Here is a 23419-nt window from a genome sequence, read left to right as displayed (position 1 = left end):
TGAAAGGGATTCAGCTTCCTTAAAATTAAATCAATTCACATGTCAGTTGTAGACCTGCTAATAAAGTCACTATAATGTTACAAATGATGGCCGCTGGCAGTGTTCCTAATTGGGGTTTGATCAATTTACGCTAGACTCAAAGCCCTTTAAATATTTCCCTTTAAGTTTGTTGTGGAGGTGAATGTTCTAAGTAGAAGTTTAAGCAGAGTTCTGCCTAGGGTGATTTAAAGTTTATTTCCTTTTTGTTTATGGTATATTATGTTGGGGGGTTGGGTGGGAAGGCAGTTTTCCTTGGGAAATGAGTTTGTACAGCACCCGGGACAATGTTTTGGGGAAGTTTGGGGCATTACTGTAAGAGTCAGAGTTTAAGCCAGATGGAACCACTAGATCCCCTAGTCTGACCTCCTGTATATCACAGGACACCAACACCACCATTGCACTAAACCCAACAACCAAAATCAGACAAAGCAATGCAACTCACAGGAGACTAGATAATTATGGGCCTCAGCCAGAAAACAGGAGGGACACAGTGCTTGAGGTCCCTAAAATGTCAGGGAAATGACTAAGGGAGATATACCCAGATAATCCTGGCAAGTGACCCACACCCACACACTGCAAAGGAGGGTGAGACCATCTAAAGTAACAACTTTGGGGGAAATTCCTTTCCGACCCCACATATGGTGATCAGTTAGACCCTGAGCCTATGAACAAGAACCAGCCAGCCAAGTACCTGAGAGAGAGAATGCTTGGAGCCACGTCAGAGTCCTGGCCCACCCCACCCACTATTCCATCTCCAGTCATGTCCATCCCTGATGCTTCAGAGGAAGGAGATTAAAAAAACCCACTCCTTGAATACACTGGGAGATGGGGGGAAATCCCTTCCTGACCCCTGCTATTAGCCAGCTGAACTCTTGAAGCATGAGCTTTAGGAACATAGGACAGAAACTTTTGAGCCCTGCCCCCATTACAAACAACCCTGTCATACAATTGCATTCATAAATTTGTCCACTCTCTCTCAAAACTAATCAAGTTGTTTGTCCCCATAACTCCTATTATGAGGCTGTTCCAGAACCTCACCCTTGTGGTGGTTGGAAACCTTCTTCTAATGTTCAGCCTAAGTTTGTGACCAGTTTATATCCATTTATTCTGGTGAAAACATTTTCCTTCATCTTGAATAGCTCTTCACCCTCCCTGGTATTTATTCCCCTAATGTATTTATAGACCGCAATCGTATCCCAGCTCAACCTCTTTTTTTTTTTTTTTTGAAAGACCTCTCATAAGACAGGCCCTCCATTTCCCTGATCATCCTAGTAGCTCTTCTCTGCACCTGTTCCAGTTTAAATTCATCTTTCTTGAACACAGGTGGCCAGAACTGTGCCCAGTATTCCAAGTGAGGTCTTACCAGTGCCTTGTACAATGGCATTAATACTGGAAATGCCTCAGCTAATACATTCTAGGCTTGCATTGGCTTTTTCATACCCACATAGCTTTGGTAGCTCAGAGTCATCTGTCCAGGTAACTGGCCTCCTCTGTTGCGTCCAACTGATGAGCCCCCAGCTTGCAACAGAAATTCTTATTATTAGACCCTACATACATGACCTGGAGAATTACACTACAAATTTGTAATTGTAATACAAATAAATAGAGATGGATGGTACATTTTGAAAGTCATAATTTCAGTGACATTTTTCATTTACATTTTTGATGGAAAAAATCGGGGCAACATTTTTGTGATTTTTATGACTGTTTTGACCCACTTTTCCAAATGAATTAGAAATAATAATAAATTTAAATGTACTTACAAATTTTAATAAGCAAGAACAGACTTTACCATGGATTGTACTCCAAGATGTTAAATATAGGCCAGTGAAATAGGCTGCATTTTAAATTTTCTTAAAGGAACATTGTCTAAATAAAAAAATGGGAATAACTCCTTCTATTGTAAACTGATAAAAACGAGTTCGTTCCATTGAGTGCACAAAAAAGTATCTAGAAAAAATACCTCTATAGATGTGCAGAATAAGCGGATCATCACGTAACCACAAGTTTCCCATGAAATATTGTGATGAAAGATTGTATTCTTTTCAGGGCAGGGATCATGGCTGTGTTTGTTCTGCATAGTGCCCTGAACACAGTTGGCACATAATAAAAAATTATAAAAGATCAATTTACAGCCAGTACATTGTAATGAATAATGAGATATACCATGCCCATTTAATGTCAGAGGGATGGCCATTTAATCAAACAAAAGTATATGGCATGGAGCAGCAAAGTCAGTAGCAGAAGTAATTTAATCTGGCAACTGGTACCATCATAACTGGCCCATGATGAGGACGTTCTGGAGGGAATGGGTCACAGAAGTTGCAAGAACAATTGGGGGTGGGAAATGGGAAGTAGAGTAGCTGCAAAGTAAGTGTTAGGGCCCCTAAATGAACAGTAACTGACATGAATGATAGAAATCCAGAGAGGTGTCAGCAGGGCAGGCGATGGAGGGAAGAGCACCTCTGTGATGCTATGCCAACTGCTACAGTGATGTCCATGCCACACAGAAGCACAGAAATGCTTTGGTATCTGTGAGAGTAAATGTGTGCTGGAGTTGTACTATTCTGTTTCTGTACCTTCTTTCCTTTTTAGACACCTGCTGCACCATCTGAGCAGCCTTTGTTTTCCAGCATTTATCCTCCCCTCGTCTTAAGGTTTACGTTGTCTCTGGCTGATCCCCTTCCTGCTCTGTATATTGTTATTCTGCATGTCAAGTCCATAAAGCATTGCTCTCTCACACTAATTAACATTGTCTCAGACTCTGACATGTGTTCTTTGTGGAACTCCCTTTAACCATAGTCACACTAGAGCACAGGTGAGCCGGTATAGCTTGTAGCTGCTTGGAGCAGCTTTACTTTATACATCTATAGTGCATTTTCTAGAATATATGCATGGGGAATATGCATCACAGGTTCTTTTCACAAAACCACATCTCCATTTTCAAATACTATGTGTCCTGTACAGTAGATGTGTTGGAAAACCACATTGTTTGTCACTATCTACTATTTCACGGTTGAGAATGTTGTACTTCCTTTTTAATATTGTTTATGCTGCTGTTCCCACCTTCATTAGTAACTTGTGTCTTGCATTGGAAGAAATGACTGGGCACTGTTAATTTTAAACATCTGTTTTATTTCATGAGGAAGATATTCACAAACTGGAGAGAGTTCAAGAACAGTAACAAAAATGACTACGTGGCTAGAGACTTATATGCGAGAAAAGAGTAGATGAATGACAAGTATATGGGAGATGGGGAAACATGATGCATTTATTTATGGTGGGATATAAATGGCCATAATGAGATCAAATTAACACACCAGACACTTGAGGCAGGATATCAGGAAAAATATCTTAATAATGAAATAGTCTTTCACAAGGGTCTATATAGATTGGGACTCTTAAAGCTAGGCTGCAAGTCTCACCATATATGTTGCTTGTTTACTGTTTGCAATGAAATCACTCAAATTGGCCAGTTTTGTTTCTATTCAGTTTCATTTCCTATGCACTTGCTCAGTGTTGGTCTGTATTAGTTTCCAATACTGCCAGGGAAGATATTAATTACTTTTAGAATATTGTCATGATTTTTTAAAAAAATATTAAAAACAAAAGGCAAAATGTTCATTCGTAGATTTTGTGAAATCTATGGCCTTATTTTAGCAAAGTACTGAAGCAAGTGCCTAACTTCAAGCACATGAGAAGTCCTGTCGTTTTTAATGTACTTGGTTGTGTGTGTTTGATTCTCTTCTGAATTATTAAATATTATTGTGGGCCACAAATTTTCTGATTGAATTCCAAGAGCCTTAAAATGCCACCTGTCCCTCAGGAATTTCTTGTCCTTCCAGGTGAATTCAGCTGAAAATTTATTTCTTGTTCTAATATTAACAATAATAATAATAACAATAATAAAAAAATAAAGACAGCCCCTTATTGCAAGATAGATTGAATTTTAATGCTCCAGGACTGCATAAAGATGTCTTTCTGTGAGCTGTGATTCCACACTGGAAAGAGTCACAAAGCAAATCATCTCAAATACTTTAAAATATATCTGTAATAATTAAATGTTGTTTATAGAGTCCACGTCCTATAGTCTTTTAACTATTCAGTTGCTGTGGTGTGTGCTTCTACAGTCAGCTAACCTTGTTTCTAATCGGCAGAAAATCCATCTTTTGCTAAATGGTCCCAATTCCAGCAAAGGTATCCTTAAACCCTCATGCAGTTCATTGAATTCTGGATGGGAGTATGGGGTCTAACTTTTTGCAGGATTGGAGCTTTATTCAAATGTATTATAGTTTCCATTTTTTTAATGTCACATTGTTGAGATGCAAACAATACAGTGATTTATTTGAAGGGAAGGTGAGGGAGAAGCCACAGAAAATTCACACTCACATGCTTCTATATTATTTGTCCTTTTGCTCTTAGCATTCAATCATTTCAGACCAGGGAATTAAATTAATACAATAGGTTTGTGCCTATTGGTACTTTAATTTTTGTTGTTGTTTGCATTCTCATTTGGCGAATGGTTGAAAAAGAGATTAGAAAAAAAAAAACATTTTCAGGAAAAATTAGTTTCCCCTTCCCTTTCTTTTCCCCAACAAATTTTTAAATTTGAGATTTTTCAGCCAGCGCAATAGTCTATATACATTAAGGACATACACTTTGGTCCACAGTTGTGACATCTTCATTTGCCTTTTTCTGCATTCATAACTCTATCACCTCCTAAAAATTCCACAAATTAATTAATGAAATGACACATAGAGAATAGAGACCATATTTTAACAGAATGCAAAACATTTTATTTTGAAAGCACAAAACCTAGAATTAGGACTCGGATGGTAATGGGACAACAGCCTAGCAATATCCCGGGCACTCCATCAGTGATTTTTGGCTTGAGAGGCTGTGTGACATTTTAAAAACCTGACATAAATGCTTACAACAGCTATCAAACAAAGCTGTGGTGTTTTTGCAGCATTAATTCAAAGTGGATCCCTAAGAGAGCTGAACTTAGGATATAAGCTGAGATGAGCTCTTAGCTACTCAACTGGATCCTAAGGGTAAGCGGCAAATTAAAAATTCATTATTCATTTTAATTGAGGATGATTATCAGTATTTTAGGAGGCACACTTCAAAGTTCTTCAGCTCCCAGTGCAAAAGAAGGGGATGCTGAGAAAGCTAGACTCTCTCATGAGACAAGAGAAACAAATGAACAAACTCAAGAGCCTGTAGGAAACATAGACTACATAATTCTATGTGTAGCTTATATTTAGCAGGCCAAATGCCCTGCTGGTGTAAGCGTCATTCAAGTAAATGAAAATGCACCCACTTACACCAGATCTGCATTTGTCCCTAAGTCTAAGTTTTTCCCTTATGAACCGTCAGCACTGCAGTTTGGGATCTTTTGATACTGACATTAAACATGGAGGGCCAAATCATCAGCTAATGTAAATCTGTGTAGCTCCAAGCTATGCTGATTTACGTCATATGTGGACCTGTCCTGGAACATTCAGCTTTCTGTACATGTCTTGGATGTAGGTAGCTTCTTAACTCACCAGCACAATGTATGTTTGAGAGGTGGTAACCTTTGAGATCTCTACTGAAACCTAAAATAAGGAAACTTCATTGGAAAAAAATAAAAATCCAGCCGTGCTACTGAAATCAGAAATAAAAAAGGTCACTTGCTATTTTGGAAGTTGTAAGCTATAGTCCCAGTTTTCGAACATCAAAGTTGTTAACCATACATTGTCACTTTCCCTGCAAAGCATTTTTTCATTGTAAATTAGGCCAGTCTTACAAAAATATGCTGGTTTCCTTTTTTTCTGCCTGCAGTTTAAAGAAACCTTGACTGAACGTAAAGACCTATTAAGTTAAGTAGCCCATCCCTTTGCCGGGACACAACTGTACCCTAGTGTCCCAAACTATACGTCCCCCATCATTTCCTTTGGAAGACAATTCCATATTCTGATTGGCTTCCCTGTCCAGATTTTTTTCCTAATGATCAGCCTTAATTTTAATTATCTTCATTTCAATCTATTATTGCCAGTTAGATCCTCTCTACAATACTAAACGGACCCCGTCATTCAAATGTAGGCCCTAATACTGCAATTTGTGCATGGGTGGATTGTTGCACCCGCCCAGAGAGTCACTGAAATCAGTGGAACTGTCTGCCTATGATCAGCAGTTTGCAGGATTGTGGTCATACTTTGTAGATATTTACTATGTCCCTGCTCTCCCTAGTCATCACATAATCAAGTTAGATTATTTTCGTCTTTTATACTTTCATCACATGTAAATCCCTTTTTTCACACAACTATTGTTTCATAAATTTTAAGGCCAGAAGGCTCTATGATGATCATCTAGCCTGTCCTGCAGTATAACACAGATCACAGAATTTCAACAAGTGATTTCTGTAGCAATTCTATAACTAGATCTAATCTCAATTTAGAGACCTCAAATGATGGGGAATCTACCACATCCCTTGGTACATTGTTACAGTAGTTAAACCCTCCTTATTAAAATGGTGAGCTTTATTTCTAGTCTGAATTTGTTCAGCTTCCAGACATTAGATCTTGTTACACCTTTGCCTTCTAGATTAAAGAGTCCTCTTCTACCAGAAATGCAGCTGTCATTCTCTGAACTCCTGCTAGTTTGTCACTATTTTTTGGTGCTGAGAAATGATCCCAAGTGTCCTCTTACCAGTGCCACTTAGGGATCATTATTATTAGTAGTGTTGTTGTTGTTATTTCTATTGATTTATTGTTATATAGTATGATATTTTACTTATATCAAACATGTATGTAGTACTATAGCTTTGCATGACACTTTCCAGAGATATATCTGAATAGACAGGTTCTTGTCCTTCTGACAAGAATTGGGATGTCCTTCCAAGCAAAGGAATGAGCATGACAAAAGGCACCAGATGAGAGTAAGAGAGGGAGCAAGAGGGTGAGAAGAATGAGCAGAGTATGAATGGGGAGTGACAGGGGATGACGGATGATACATAGGCAGAGCCTTAAAAGAAATGATGGAAAGTTTGAATTTTGCATGGATGAAAGTGGAACCAGTGGAGTTACATGGTCATAGTGCTGGGGAAAGAAGATTATTTTATCTGTAACATGATGGACAGATAGAAGAGATGAGAGCTAAGGATTGCAGAGAGGAGGAAGATAGAGTTCTTGGCATGAGAGAGCACCATGGCATGAACCAAAGTTTTGGCAGTGAGGACAGAGAGACCTTTGACAGAGGGGTCTTTTATCTCTCAGCTGCAAGATCTGCAGCTTCTCCCAGCATTGCCCAAAATGTATCTGCCTTTCTACTGCCATATCTCTTTGAAAAGTCATAACTGTTCTGTTGCCCACTCTCATTTCTAAGTCCCTGTGGATATTACTGATTTCCAGTTTTCTCCCACACATTGAATATCTATGTTGCTTGGATGAATGGCCCCCTCCCAGTTGTGCAATGTTAGCTGGCTTTGTCCAGGTTGAGTCTCATTTTGTTATTTCCTCTTCATCTTTCTTACTATAACATTTGGCAAAACACTCAGGAGTCAGAATTGGCAGGAGAGAAGAAGAAGTGTGATGCACAAAAGCGCTGTGAAGAGACAGGCTGTTGTTTTCTGGCTCCAGTCACAAAACATGGATCAGGGTTACAAAAGACTGTCCCCTGTCTCACAGCAGGGGCCAGTATTCACTCAGTTCTATCTATCCATCCATCCTGGTTCTTACAGGGCCTCCATCACTGCAGGATCTGAGCTCCTGTTAAAAGAACTGCAACATTTCTATCAACTGCAGAAGCACCCAGGTGAGTCTGATCACTCAGGTTCTGAAAGCTGCTATTTCACATTGGGCACGCTCATTGTGTTGATGGATATTAGCAAAATCATTCCCATGCTGGTGAAATTGATACCTATACTTACATCCTTCCCTTTTAGCTATTTTAATTCTTCTTTTAACATTGAAATAACATAGGGTGATGGATCTGCAAAGCAAGGGACTACACTCCCATCAGCCCTTACCCCTCTGTACTTCCCTTTTCCCTGGCCAGGTAAGAGGAAAGGTCCTGAACCAGGAAGTGGCCAGGTTCTGTTTAAGGCTTGAAAGTGGGAGCTGCATGACATCAGGGAGCTGTAGAGAAGCCTTAGGGACTGTGGACAAAGCTGCGTGTGGAACAGCCCTGTGACTGCCAGATGTTACACTGTATAGGATTTAGGGTGGAGCAGCAGTGGCTGGGCAGGGAGTCAGTGTGGAGAGGTCCCAGTGGGAGACACTGACCCTGTCTGGAACCCTGCAAGCACCTATTTGCTGGAATAGATTCTGGGCTGGAAAGGGTAGCCCAGACACTAGGCCTGCAGAGCCCTGACTCATGATTGGGCTGCTCAGAGACCCAAACAAGAACTGCTGTTGCTCACTCTGAACTCTGTTTACGCCTCTTTACCTAGGGTATTTGAAACCTTTCCCTTTCCTGTCAGCCCTAGTAAAATGCCCTTTCCCATAGCTGTGTGTCCAAGTGCATACTGTGGCATACCAGAGCTAGCATCTGCAAGCCCAGCTGCTGAAACATCTCCAGAACTTTCCTCCTAGTCGTGGTACCCCTGGCACACTACTGACACTCTAGGAGTTTGGGGTACTGGGCAGCCATAATAATTAAAATATCAATAGATTTTGAAATATTTATTTGTCACTTAGTCAGCTGTAATTTATTTCAGTCCTTCTGAATTTGCCTGTTTTCTCAAGAAATGGTCACCCAGGGCATGTCTACACTGCATCTGGGAACATGCTTCCCAGCTCCAGTATACAGACACACACTCGCTCTACTCGAGCTAGCTCATCAAACTAGCAGTATAGCTAGGGGTAGCATGGGTGGCAGCTTGAGCTAGCCACTCAGTGATGTCCCCAGGGCTTGGGGGCGGATTTGTACTCAGGCAGTTAGCCTGAGATGTCATCTCGGCTACCCAGGCATGCTGCTATTTTTAGTGCAGTAGCTTTAGCAGAACTATTGCGTGTCTGTCTACTGGAGCTAGGGAGCACACTCTCAGCTGCAGTGTAGATGTACTTGAACCAAATTCACCCTAGTCTGATTACTTATGGCCTCAGCCAGGTACTGCCTAGATGAGGCAGCTTTGCCAGTGCTGGTATCTGTAGTGATTCCACACTTGCCAATTTTGGCGATGCTAGTGCCTGTATCTATTCTGCTGACACGAATACAAATTCTTTTCTTTCTCTATTTGGTTGTTGAGATTTCCTCTTTTTCTACTACATCAGCAGTTCTCTAGGATATCACAAGTACTTCAAATAAATCTTGATGGTTTCTCCAGTACTTTTGAGAGTCTGTTTCATCAGTGTATATGCATGGCTCTGAGGGAGGGCTAATGACTCTTGTTTGGTTCCAGCTGTTGTTGTCAATTCTCAAGTGAACTAGATTCCTGGTTGGACAATTGCTTTTAGGTCTGTTGTAAGAAAACTGTCATTTCTTTTCCTTTAATTCAGTTGTATTTGAGGTTTTGTAGAAAGCCAAGTCCTTGTTCATCTCCCCACTAGCATCTGTTCTGGGGGAAACCAATACTTCTACTGGTCTGCGCTTCTAAAATCCAAAGAAACAGATTTCTATTGGCAGCTTCAGCTTTCTTTAAGATATTTTCATTGCCTAAATAGCTCTCTTGGTCATGATGTTACTCTGGGTGTGTTTTAGCAAGGAGGTGACTTACTTAAACTAGTCAGTCTTAGTAGAAACATGAAATTCTACCCAGCAGAAAAGTGGTGAGTTCTCAGGTATCAGAATCTTTGGTATTTGATGTCTGTGTGTGTTTTTTAGTTTTGAAATTCCTATGAATTAAGAGTAGAAATCAGTTAACAGCAAATAAGTTTCCATGTCAAGTTCAAGCAGCCTTTACCAGTTTAAGACCTTGTATAATCAGCCTGGAATGAGTTATATTAGTGTCTGTGGTCTGAGAAATTTAATCAGATAGATACAGAACAGAAATAAAGTTTAATTGATAATTATATGTCATGTTGGGTCTCTCTAGTATTTCATGACCTTGTATTCCTTGAGTTTTGCATATAGTAAGTAAGTACCTTTTTCTATAGTTGAAAATGATCTACCAAAATTGTTTTTTGGCAGAAAAATGAGTTTACAATTGAACAGATTTTTGTTGTGAAAAGTATCTGCTTTCCATGGAAAATTTGCATTTTTTTGGCAAAAAAAATGAGTGCCCCAAAACCCAAAAGGTTTCAAATCCCAAAAGCGGCCCAAAACCCACATACTTCAGACCAAAATAGACCAAAACCAGAAATAGTTTAATTTGGTTACACTACTTAGGTGCCTCATAGGAGTTGTAGTTCCGTTGTCATGTCTCTATTCTCCTTTATAGGCTGTGCTCCCCAGCCAGATTTCATCTCCATGACTCCCATGATGCACTGCATCAAGAGGAGTGTTGAAATGGATCTTTAATGGCCCATGGCTGGGCAGATGTTACCAGTACCAGTGAGAATTTGGAAACCCATATGCTTAATGCACAATAATTTATTTGAGAAAGAATCACACAAGTAGTTAAGGTTACACTGTGCATGTCTTTTCCTATAAACCTTAGCTCCCCAAGCATAAACCCTCAGTAACTATGTTGGCCATACACAGAATCCTGATTAGCAAACAAGGCAGATATATCTACCAATTCTAGCTGGAGACTTCTTTTCGTCTCTTCTTTTCCCTTTTAGGTACTGGATCTGTTAAATGTCCCTCAAAGCAGGGTCTAGGTCACCCCGAGGACTTTTGTCTCACAGTCTTGAACCTCTTCAGATGTTAATTGGGGAACTAACTTAACTAATTTACTTTGCTTAGCATTTATACCTTTTTGTTCTCAAAGGAGTCACATGTCCCAGAAATATGCCTCGTGAGTATTTATCACTGGTTTTCTCTAATTAATATTTGGAAGGAGAGGCTGCAGAACAGACCCAGACCAAAGCTCAATCAAGGTTTACCCTCTCATCCATCATTCACTTAAGCTCTTAGCGTGATGTTATCCAAAAGGGGTCATTTTGACCCATGTCAGCCTGCACCAAGCCCACCTATCGCATGATTGTATGTGTTTTTTTATCTTGTGAGCTGGTTCTCTGCTGATATATTCCAAATTTCTATGTTGAAACTTACACGGCCATCGAGCCATTATTAACCATTCAAATGCAGTTTCAGCACCTCCAGTAGTTTTCCACAACATTCATCTAATGCTAAAAGTATTCTGCTCCCAGAATCCTCTAGCAAGTTCAGGCATACCAAGCCATACAAAACTCATGCTTATCACATTCGTTCATTTTAATCACAGCAATTCATAATAATTTGGCATCGTCTCAACAGTCCCTCACTCGATATCCAATTATCCAAAGTAATTGTGATATCGCACCAATCATGCCAATTGTACCAATATGTCAATTATTGGATCATGTGTCTCCTTTTGACCTACAGCCTCATTTTATGATCTTTAAAAACATAATCTGACAATTTAATTTTAAAAGTTTTCTTCAAAGCTTGTCTTTACTTTTATACTGCTTACATATTTGGCATTTAAAACAGAAGCATAGCAGAAATAATACAGTTGTTTTACAAATTTGAAATATTATTACCCATTTAATTTTATTTTATTTTATTACTTGGTATACAACATTATACCAAACACACATTTTAGATCTTAAGTTTTCTGCAACTTTTTAAATAATTTTATATTTTCAAGCAAGTGTATTTTTTTTTCAATTATTACAAGTGTGGTGATTGTTTTATTGTCACATTACTCCCCCCCCCCTTTTTTTTCAATTCCAAATGCCAGTTCCTTTTTTTTTTATTTTTTTTTAAATTAAGATGCCCCATTCTCATTGGGCTCCTATTATTTGTTTTCATCCCTCTCTGGGTATCCACCATAATCCCTCATTTCCCTCTGGCACTATTTCATAGTACCCTGTTTCATTTCCCCAGGTGCTTGCATATATTACTGGATGCACTTCTTGTACCTCCCCATTAGCTATACCAGAAAGGATAAGGGCACACTGGCGTATGGTACATGTGTGCACTTGGACCTTCCAAGTATCTTGGAACAATTGGTTAATATAGGAGTAATAACTCAATGCCCAATTAAGTGTCTCTGGCCAATTACCTCTGCGACTTTGTTTCAAGATATCTCTTCATTGTTCTCCCAAGATTCCCTAGGCTTCTATACATACTTTTCTCCAGAACAATCCTGAACAAATATTTTTATTTGTTTAACAATTTCCAAAACACTCTTCCCCAGGAGTTCACTTAGTTCCAATACAGAGTATCCCATTTCTTGATCCATTCTTTCTCCTTGCTTCTCAGTGTGTGCTGATTGTACTCCTGTACAGTACTTTTGCAGGGATTGGTTCCAAGTTGTCTCCCACAGTAAGGTTTACTTTGGTTGGCACATTGATCAAATCTGTACCGTTATCTACCCCAGTATTGGAATTTAGACTTTCCAAAAGCTTTTTCAGAACTTTTCCCTCCCTCGGAGAATTAACCTTGGAGGCTACTTTCAGGTTTGGGGATTTTTTTCTATTTCTTCAGTATGTTAAAGGTTTAAACAGGTTAATTGAATACTTTTATCGGTAGGTTTGTTTTATTTTCTACACACCTACTAAACCATCAGTGAGGCCACTGTGTGACCATGGTTAATCTGAGGAACTGTCCCAGATTAAAGTATCATTAAAGGAGGTTTTGGGAACAAATAAATGGTCATTCTTTAGAACAGAAAGAGGTATATTTTGGTGTCCAGGGATCTGTACGGGGACCAGTACCGTTAAACATATTTATAAATGATCTGGGGGAAAAAGGGGGTAAACAGCGAGGTGGCAAAATTTGCAGATGATATAAAACTACTCAAAATAGTTAAGTTCAAAGCAGATTGCAAAAAGTTACAAAGGGATTCTACAGAACTGGGTGACTGGGCAAGAAAATGGCAAATGAAAATTAATGTTGATAAATGCAAAATAATGCATACTGGAAAACATAATCCCAATTATACAAAATAATGGGGTTCAAATCAGTATGCCCACATCTTCAGTAAGATGTATTGAAATTGGAAAAAGCACAGAAAAAAAACAAAAATGATCAGGGGTCTGGAACAACTTCACATGAGAAAAGATTAATAAGACGTGGACTCTTCAGCTTGGAAAAGAGATGATTAAGGAGGGAATATGATAGAGATCCATAAAATCATGACTAGTGTTGAGAAAGTAAATAAGAAAGTGTTATTTACTTTTTATTATAACACAAGAACTAGGTGTACTAAATAAAATTAATAAGCAGCAGGTTTAAAATAAAAGGAAATATTTTCTTCACATAGTTAACTTGTGGAACTTCTTTCAGAAGGACACTGTGATGGCCAAGACTATAACAAAAAAAATTAAAAAAAGAAAGAACCAAATAAATGTATGGAGGACAGGTCCCAATGGCTATTAGCCAGGATGGGATGGGATGGTGTCCCTAGCCTCTGTTTGCCAGAAGCTGGAAATGAGCAACAAAAGTTGGATCATTTGATGATTGCCTGTTCGGTTCATTCTCTTTGAAGCACCTGGCATTGGCCACTGTCGGAAAACAGAATACTGGGCTAGATGGACCCTGGGTCTGACCAGTATGTCCATTCTTATATTCTTATATTTGTGCCCCTAATAGGGGTGATCATTGTATTAAAATCTGAGTAGTAACTTAACAATCTTCTGGCTTATTCTTTGGATAGAGTCCTATGGCACAAACAGGTCCAGCAATCATATAGAAAACAAGCCCAGAAGCAACAAAATGAAGTAAACTTCACAGCATACTTCTTGCTTTCATAAATGCATAGGTTAACCTGCAAAAATATAAGCAAACAAAAAGCAAACACCTCTGACCAGGCCTTATAGGTGTAACCCTTCTGCCCGTCAGAGTTGGCAGCAACAAGGGCCGGGTTCAATATCTAGGGGATCCATTCCACTAACACAATGCAAACCGGCTCGAGCCCCCACCCAGTGACCTGGGACAAATATATACCACCCCCGCTGGGCGCCTCCAAGAGGCAATACTTCCCCTCTCGCAAGCACATAGTCTGAGTGTAACAAAAAAGCCTTTTAATAACAGAGAGAAACAATGTGGCATTATGTTGGGGAAACACCACCAACAGGATTCATAACACAACCCATGAGCAAAAAAACCCACCCCAAGCAAATTGGGGCATGCCCCTTTCCCTTTGGTTCTTGAGTCCAGCAACCCCAGATCACCCAAAGTCCCAAAAGTCCAATGACCCAAAAGTCTCTGTCCCTGGTCAGGGCAGCCCCAGAGTTCAAAAGTTTATCTGCGGAGCTTTACCTCCCAACCTGGGTGGAGATGGGACGGGGGTAAGAGGCACCTTACATGATCTGAAGCTGACCACCCCACAGCTCCATAGGCCTTCGCCTCGCTCTGCTCCGCTCCACCAGCCGCCCCACAAACTCCTTCGCTCCGCTCCGTGGCCCACAAGCAGCTCCTGCCGTCCCACAAACTGCTCCGCATCCCACCAGCAGCTCCCGCCGTCCTACGAACTGCTCCACCAGCCTGTCCACAAGGCACTCCAGCTGTCCCACAAACTGCTCCACAATATATCTTCAGGCTCCCCCACTACTTAACACAATGCTCAGTGATTTCAGCTCTTAGTCAGTTCAGCTCTTTGGTGAGTTCAGCTTGTAGTAGGGGAGCCTCAGTGCTGGTGCACCATTAGCCCAAAGTGAGCTCAGCAGCCTGTAACTAGACTCCTAATGGAATCAAAATTAGCTCTGATATTCCACAGTGGAGAGAGGAGGAAGTGCAATTAGCATGTAAGGCCCTCACCAAGGGGCCCATGCCACCAAGTATTAATACTTGTCCCCAACCGCTCTCAATTCACAGAGTTTTAAAACCCATGACCCTTGCCTAGCGAGTGCTACTTAGTTGATGGTGAGTCCCTCCATCATAACAGAAGGCCAAGCACAGTTCCCATAATCAGGGTAATAACAATTTATTCTTCCTGCCCCAATAACAGAGACACTGGGGATCCCACAGCAGCCAAAGTGACCATTTGGGAAGCTATGGCCTCATTCTAGACGGGGTGGGTGTGCCTATGCAAATGAGATCGGCCCCTGAATTCTTTTCCACAACTTGCCACACCTCACCACCAGATGTCAGGGTGGAGCTCATCCTGACACTGCTTACATAGGTTAGTACATACTATGCATTCATTTCTGATAATTGTTATAACTAGTCTGTTGGCAAGTATAATTTGATTTGATCAGAATATCTTCACACATCTCCATCCAAAGAGTTTACTAAAACTGCCCTGAGACTGGCCACATACTTAACTGGAAAGAGTTCCTTTTATATAGGTTTTATTTTACCTTTGTTTACCAGTTCTTTAAGCATCACCTTGTTCTCTATTTTTCATTGATATTTCAGTTGTTCCTTCTAGTCTTTTTTTTTTTCTGCGTTGATTTTTTTCCCCTGTCCAAATGTTTTTAACTGTTTGCACCAAATTTGCCACCCAGATCTTCTTTCATACCCACTCAGGCATTTGTTTCTTTGGTGTTAACAGGAACCCAGGAGTTTTCATAACTTAGTCTGTTATTAATTTAAAGAAGCTAATGGAATAGCAAAGAAACAATTAGCAATGTTCAGTATAAAGTACCATTTAGGCATGGCCACTACTCTGGTCATTAAAGTTGGAAGGTGGGCTACAGTTAGGACCATAGGTACTGTAGCTTTATTATGTTTTCTATAATCAGTTGTGGGATGCCATTTGCCGCCCAGTTTCCGTACAGAGCAGACTGGGGAGTTGTAAGGACTTTGACATTTTACTGCTACCCTCTGTGCTTTCAAATCCTGTAACAGTTCTTCTATATGTGCAACAGCTTCTGCTGGGTAGGAATACTGAGGAGTTGGTGGAAAAATTTGTAAAGCCATTTCCACTGCTCTTCTATGTCTTCACATTCAGATTTCTTTTCTAGCCCAAACCATGGGAAATTCCTGCATTCACTCATTGCCTGGCAGTGCCGCAGCTGCCATAGCCGTGCAGGCCCACTTTCTTAATCCTTCTGAAATCCTTCCGCTTTTCAGTTTCAGTCAGAGGATGAATTACTTCCTCTTGTATTTGCCATGGAGGCTGAGGCATTTGCACTCCCACTACTGGCTGGGTTACCAGAGGTCCTGGAAGGGGCTCCTCTTCCTCCTGTATCTTTATTCTTTCCTCTGAGTCCTGACATGTATAAGTTAAAGCTGTTATCTGCTGAGCCTTAGTTACATTCTGTGCTACAGCAGTTTGCAGGTCCAATTTCAGGTTTTCATTTTGCAATTTTAGTTTTTCCAGTTCCTGTTCTAAACTTCCTTGGTGACATTCCAAAACATCTCGCTGACATTCCGAAACATCTTGCTTCTTTGCAAGCTTATTTACAGCATGATACATAGCACAGACGACTTGTGCTGATGTTTGGGCTTAGGAGTGTAACCCTTTTGATACCCCAACAACAAATTGTCCAAACCTTTCTCATGCAGCGTGGGGACTGCATCAGCCAGACTTGAATCTGACCCCAGTCTATCACATGCCTGTTTTAGTAAACACTTATCCACCATACCCAGAGGCTTTGAGGTATCGCCCTTGTCCTCTGCGGTAAACCCGCCTTGCTTACGCTTGCAGAACATCATTGGCTTTAAGATGACACTGATACAACCCTGCGTACTTGTGTGTTTCTCTCTCTCTCAATATACTGGTTCCAAGCTGTATTTAACCCCTGGTTCCCCAGCACCATACAATATCTCAATATTTTAACTTGGCTTACCAAAATATTCTGGTTCCGAGCTATATTTCCCCAGTTCCCCGGCACCATACAATGCTTTAAGAAAATATATTGTTCCTTTTAGCTTGGCTTACCAGTTCATGGTAGCTTTTCCCACTAGCATGGTAAACCATCTTCTGCTACCAATGTTGAAACGGATCTTTAATGACCCATGGCTGGGCAGATGTTACCCGTACCAGTGGAAATCTGGAAACCCATATGCTTAATGCAGAATAATTTATTTGGGAAAGAATCACACAAGTAGTTAAGGTTACACAGTGCGCGTCTTTTCCTATAAGCCTTAGCTCCCCAAGCATAAATCCTCAGTAACTATGTTTGCCTTACACAGTATCCTGATTAGCAAACAAGGCAGATATACCTACCAATTCTAGCCGGAGACTTCTTTTCTTCTCTTCTTTCCCCTTTTAGGTACTGGATCTGTTAAATGTCACCCGAAGCAGAGTCTAGGTCATCCCGAGTACTTCTGTCTCACAGTCTCAAACCTCTTCTGATGTTAATTGGGGAACTAACTTAACTAATATACTTTGCTTAGCATTTATACCTTTTTGTTCTCAAAAGAGTCACATATCCCAGAAATATGCCTCATGGGCATTTGTCACTGGTTTTCTCTAATTAATTTTTTGGAAGGAGGGGCTGCAGAACAGATCTAGACCAAATCTCAATCAACATTTACCCTCTCATCAATCACCCGCTTAAGCTCTTAGAGTGACGTTATCCAAAAAGGGTAATTTTGACGCATGTCAGCCTGCACCAAGCCCATCGATCATATGATTTTATATGTTTTTTACCTTGTGAGCTGGTTCTCTGCTGATATATTCCAAAGTTCGACATTGAAACATACACGCCCATCGAGACATTATTAACCATTCAAGTGCAGTTTCAGCACCTCCAGTGGTTTTCCACATAATTTATCTAATGCTAAGAGAATTCTGCTCCCAGAATCCTCTAGCAAGTTCAGGGATACCAAGCCATACAAAACTCATGCTTATCACATTCATTCATATAAATCACAGCAATTCATAATAATTTGGCACTGTCTCAAGAAGGTGAACCCATGGTGAATCATGGGAGATGTACTCTGACCAGGGAGGCTGGCCTATAGAGGAGAATGGAAAGATGAAGCACCCAAACTACAACTCTCATGAGGCACTGTGGCAGCATTATTGCATTGAACGATGTTTGGGTTTAGCTAAAATATTTCAGAGTTTGATTTTTTGCCAAAAAGTCGGTATTTTCCACGAGACCCTTCCCTCCATAATATGACCAGCTCTATTTGTTTCATACTGAGCTATCATGTATGCTATATGAACATCTCTCTTTCTCAGCACTGCTGAAACAGTTGGTTTTTGTCTTTTTGATGGGACACTCCCCCATTCCACTGGTTCGAAGGATAATGAAGTAAGTAGAGGCCTCCACAAATGTATGCTAGATAAAATCCATACATTAAACTCGTGCCCTACACCCCAGATCACAAGACAGACATGCCACTTACTGACCTGGCAGGATATTATCTCCAGTTCAGCCCCAACATTGCATCAATTGCGGCTCCCTGACTGACCTACTAAAGGGCCAAGACACCAAAAATGCCCAGAAAGATGTAATGCCTTTAGAGTGTTGTGACAAGAAGATATTCTGTACCCTTTGCTCTTTTTACCTGAAGTATCTTGTGTTGCTTGTCCCTCAGAAAGCCCATACTTTTACTTTTCATCTCTCTCTTGTCAATGGCTTGTGCAAAACCCATCAGCCAAACACTTGCCATTTTAACACTAATCCCCTTTTCCTTTTCATGACTGCCATCTCTGAAAGCAGGCAAGCAGTTTCCTCTGATGCTTATGCATCTTTCTAATCAGCCAACAGAGGGAGCTGTCAGGATCCTTTCCCCAGAGACCAAGCATATCCTTTTTATGATACAGTCAGACTTAGCTGGCCTGCAGCACCAGAATTTCAAGTCCGTCTTTGCACCTCGTTCATTTTGGAAGGCAGCATGCTTCCCCTAGGCCTTCATACACCTAGATAGGTTTTAACATCAGCTCAAGAAACAATTAATATATGGGAAACAGTTCTGTGTACAGCTGTACAGAGCTATCGCTTGGATGCCAGCCCCACAAAATATTGAAGAGCATATGAATGGCCGTAGAACCAGCTCATCCTAAGTAAATACATAAATAGGAAGTACAAGAATAAGAGAGCAGTGATTTGATTGTTACATCTAGCTTATGGTACCCACGCGTGTATTTCAAGGCAAATAATGCTAGAGCATGTGTATATTCTTTTCACATTGTTAAACTTCAGTATGCCTCGTTCTGACTGAAAAACAATAAGCTACCTCCTCTACAGGCTATGCAGTAATATGTTTTTTTATTTTCTTTATAACAAAAGTATAAATAATTCTTGCTTCATATAAGGAAAGGTGGAGGGTGGGGTAGGAAGAATCAATGAAAACCGCAAGCAAGAACTTGAAGTCAGTAGAAAGGAAATGAATATACTAGCCCCAAGAGCTTGGGACTAAAACATGGTTTGCAACATTGTCTGGAAAAATGCAAAGTTAAAATTATGTTTCCACTGTCAGATATTTTGATTAAAAAAACTTATAAATTCCTGCACTTTAGTTGACTGCACTTCAGTCTTACAAGTTGACTGCACTTCAGTTCCATCTGGTTAAATCCTCCTCAGTGTAAACAAGCCCTTCATCTTGAGCTTAATTTCTGCAGTTAGGTTTGCTATGGTTCAATATGTTTCCAGCAAACATCATATACTTATTTCTCATTACCTTAATATTAATGTATTCAATGTTATATCTTAATGACATCCATAGGAGTTAAGACCGTTCAGAGTCCAGGCTGAAACTCCCTCCTTAATTTACCACCATTATGTCCAGACATTGCTGGAGTTTAAATTCAGTGATTGATCTTTTAGCCTGGACTGCATGTACTACAACATAGAGATATATTTGGGTGAGTTAAATAAGGATTAAATGGAAGCCTGCTAGTTTTTAGTGATAAAAAGAATCCCAAATGGAGTTAACCATAAGCTAAAGCATTTTTAAGTGGTTGTACTTTGAGATTATTTATGAGCAGAGCAATCTTTCAGATTTGTGTTTTTTAATTATTCTAATTTTGGTTTTCTTTTTAAGAAAAAATAGCTCATTTTCTGGGGATAAAAACTGAGATTTGGTGTTTATAAAATTGTTTTCTTTGAATCACTTTTTTTAAAAAAAATCAGCCTTCTCTGATTCCCTTGAGAGAAGGGAAGAGACAATAAAATCTTTAGCGCTTGCCACACCCTTAGCAAATAAATTTCAGTCCTGAAAAATGCCCTGGAAATTTTCAAAGGCATATCTTATAAATCCCTATTTTCATAGTCTTGCTTCAGCTAAGTTAACATCATTTTAACATGAAACCAGAAATGTGGGGCAAATTCTTCCCTGTCTCACACTGCATCCTGCCCAGTGGTTGGACAGAACTGGCCCTTCTTGTTCAGGGAGCTATTTTTTCCGTGTGGTATGTAGGAATCTTTTAGCATGCTGTTTATTAAGTTGAGAGAATGTGTGTGTGTGCGCATGCATAAAATACAAGCACATATATTTTGTATAAGTATTATACATATTGTATATGCACACATAAATGAAGAGTTAATAAACAGTTTGACCATTATAGATAGTATATAAATAAGTGGTTTAGAAAGAGTTAAATGATTAGTAAATGTTATAAACATATTATAGACGTGAGTAAGTAATTATAGTCTGGTTTATTTTTAAGTATAATTTATATTAGATTAATTCATTGTTGAGCCTGATCAATAAGCATGTGGGAAATTTTTTCTAACATCTTGGTTGTACAGCAACAGCAAATGGACTATGCAATTTCTTGGGAAGTGATAAATGTTCTTGTGCTGAATGCTGCTTTGAACCAGTGTAAATCCACAGTATCTCAACTGAAGTCAGTGAAGTAACTCTGAATAACACATGTATAAGGGGGAATAAGAGGGGAATTTTTTTCCACTCAGTTATAATTTGAGTTTGGAGATTGAATTAACCTGAAATATTTAAAGTGAGACTGCTAGGCTTTGTCTAAATTCTGGGTAAAACCATGATAACAAGTGAATTTTCACGTGGTTTCCTTCTAAAACTATAAATGGGACTCACCTCTTCTCCTCCAGAACACTACCTGAACAAGCCAGGATCGATGGTCTGCTTTAACACATTCCACAGCTATTAGGCACCCAGATCACTTCATGCTAGCAAAACTACTGCTTTTGCCATGACAGATTTAAGTGGAGGAAAGTGGTTTTCCTTCCAGCCATAGTACATTCAAGAGATGGGTGCATTGAGACCTGCCATTACTCGGTATGAAGATTTTACACCCAAGTCCCTGGCTTGTCTGATGTAGTTCTCTTACTTTCCTGTATCTTCTCTACTCCCTTCCCAGGATTTTCTTTTTCATCCCTTTCTCCCAGCATGACCAGATATACAGTAGGTTATTAGTGTGACAAAATAGGGCAACCTGGTACCCTGAGACAAAGGTTCTACCTCTCTCTCCTGGACAATAATATGGTATAGACCCTTTGCAGTCACTAATATGCCCTTTTGTTGTTATTACTAGAGCTGGGTGAAAGATTTTGGCTGCAACTCTTTTTCACAGCAACATACACATTCACGTTGACCAAATCATTTTTGTGAGTTTATGTTGACTTTGGTGAATTTTTTCCATTTAAAAAAAAAAGGAAACATCAGAATGAAATATTTTGATTTTGGCGTTAGAATCACAAGGGGAGTTAAGCACCATTCACAAAGTGGTTGCAGCATCACTACTCCCTATCCCCTAACAACCGAGTGGATAGGATGCTCATCTGTGATATGGGAGCCCTAGGTTCAAATCCTTGCTTCAGAGCAAGGACTTGAACCCAAATCTCCTCTCTTCCATATGACTGCACTAGCCATCAAACCACTGAGGTGTGGGGTCTCTCTTAATCTCTCCTGTTGCAGCTGTTCCACTTTGTATAAATAATGAATTATTCACTGGAGCAGGGACTGGAATCCAGGTGCCCTCCCTCCCAGATGAGTTCCCTAACCACCAGGCCTCAGAGTTATTTTCTCACTCTCTCTCTGGCCCAATGAATATATAATTATTTATACAAAGTGGAACAGTTGCAACAGGAGAGATTGAGAGTGATGTAGACAATGATGAAGAAGCTATGCTGTTCCTGCCCAAGTCTGGCTAAAGCACCTTGAATGTACTGCCTCTTTCTGAGGAATATGTTGTCATTTGTGTATGAGGTTTTTCTGCTGCTGCTCCATTTCAAAATCTATATGAAAATACCACCCTTGGTTTCTAAAAATGTGTGCCTATCCGGATACAGATAAAACTTTCATTTCCAATTTTAACTGGGTACATTTTCACCCAAAGGCTGGCTATTTTTAATTTTGTAATCCACAACCAAGCAAATTTCTTGTGGCTCTGGATTTAATAAGGAACATTTCCACAGCTCAAACGATAACTAGCTAAATACGAAAACATTGATAAATGTGACATTGTCCAATCACCTATGCCATAAAATATATTGTTGTCTACTGATCATGCCCCGCAACATTTATGTCTTCAAAATTTTGCTATTGCAAATTACTATTCATTGTGACTTTCTGCTTTCCCCCCATTTCTTAGATCGAATTGCACAGAATATCATTAAGTCCCATTTGGAGACGTGTCAATATACAATGGATGAACTACACCAGCTAGCATGGCAAACCCACACGTATGAAGAAATTAAAGTATACCAGAGCAAGGTACAATACCCTAACACTACTTCTCTTGCTTCCCCTTCTCCTTGCGATTTATAGTGATTCAGTGCACTATATTTGGCAAGGACTTGTTGATCAATACCCAGTTAAGCTTTAAACCTTTGGGGTGGGAAATAGCAGTTTGATATTAGAAAAACTTGGCAACTGAAGATGTGAGAATGGCATTTTAAAATAGAAATAACAGCTTACTAGTGTGTATGCTAGTAGCATAATGTCAGGGAAAAGAAAACGGTGATAAAATCAGCCTCCCATATTAATTATTTGTTTCCATGGGCCTGATCTTTTCCCAAAACTGCAGTTGATTTTATTGGGAACAGGATTGGACTCCATATGTTGGAAGAGTTTTCAAAACAGAAGATAGATTTGTTTAACATATTTATGACAACTGTTAAAACTGTCCCCATTTTCATGTGGAAAAATGAGTGTTTTTTATTGCAAAGAAAGTAAATCTCCATCACCTATCTACAGTAGATAATGCAGAGTTTAACACACTCTGTAAAGTGTGGTAATACTGTTTGTTGAAAAGTGGCCGTAAAAATGCCTTTATTTGGTTGTATATTTATTCTCCCCCTATGATTCCCATATCAAATTCATTCAGAATATTTCTCCCACTTGCAGCTCTTCAAATTCAGCCGAGGCAGGGGAAATCAAGCTGAGTTCTTCTGCTTTTTTCATTTTCACCAATAATTCTGATTCAGCAATCAGAATTTAGACAAAGTAGAATAGAGTTCAGTTTGTTCTTTGACAGCTCTGTTGG

At 39.7% G+C, this 23419-nt stretch overlaps 1 protein-coding gene across 1 annotated transcript in view; it reads left to right on the top strand.

Annotated features, from left to right (window-relative positions):
• The window catches only part of RORB (RAR related orphan receptor B), a 201663-nt gene that overhangs the window by 163595 nt on the left and 14649 nt on the right, over positions 1–23419 (top strand). The window contains exon 5 of the mRNA XM_084628124.1: positions 22526–22647. Coding sequence (XP_084484250.1) covers positions 22526–22647 — 122 coding nt within the window. The remainder of the gene's footprint in view (positions 1–22525; positions 22648–23419) is intronic.

The sequence above is a fragment of the Lepidochelys olivacea genome (genome assembly GCF_965140295.1).
Source record: "Lepidochelys olivacea isolate rLepOli2 genome assembly, chromosome: 5".
Taxonomy (NCBI): Eukaryota; Metazoa; Chordata; order Testudines; family Cheloniidae; genus Lepidochelys; species Lepidochelys olivacea.
The sequence above is the reverse complement of the archived record's forward strand: the minus strand, read 5'-3'. Positions and strand labels throughout refer to the sequence as shown.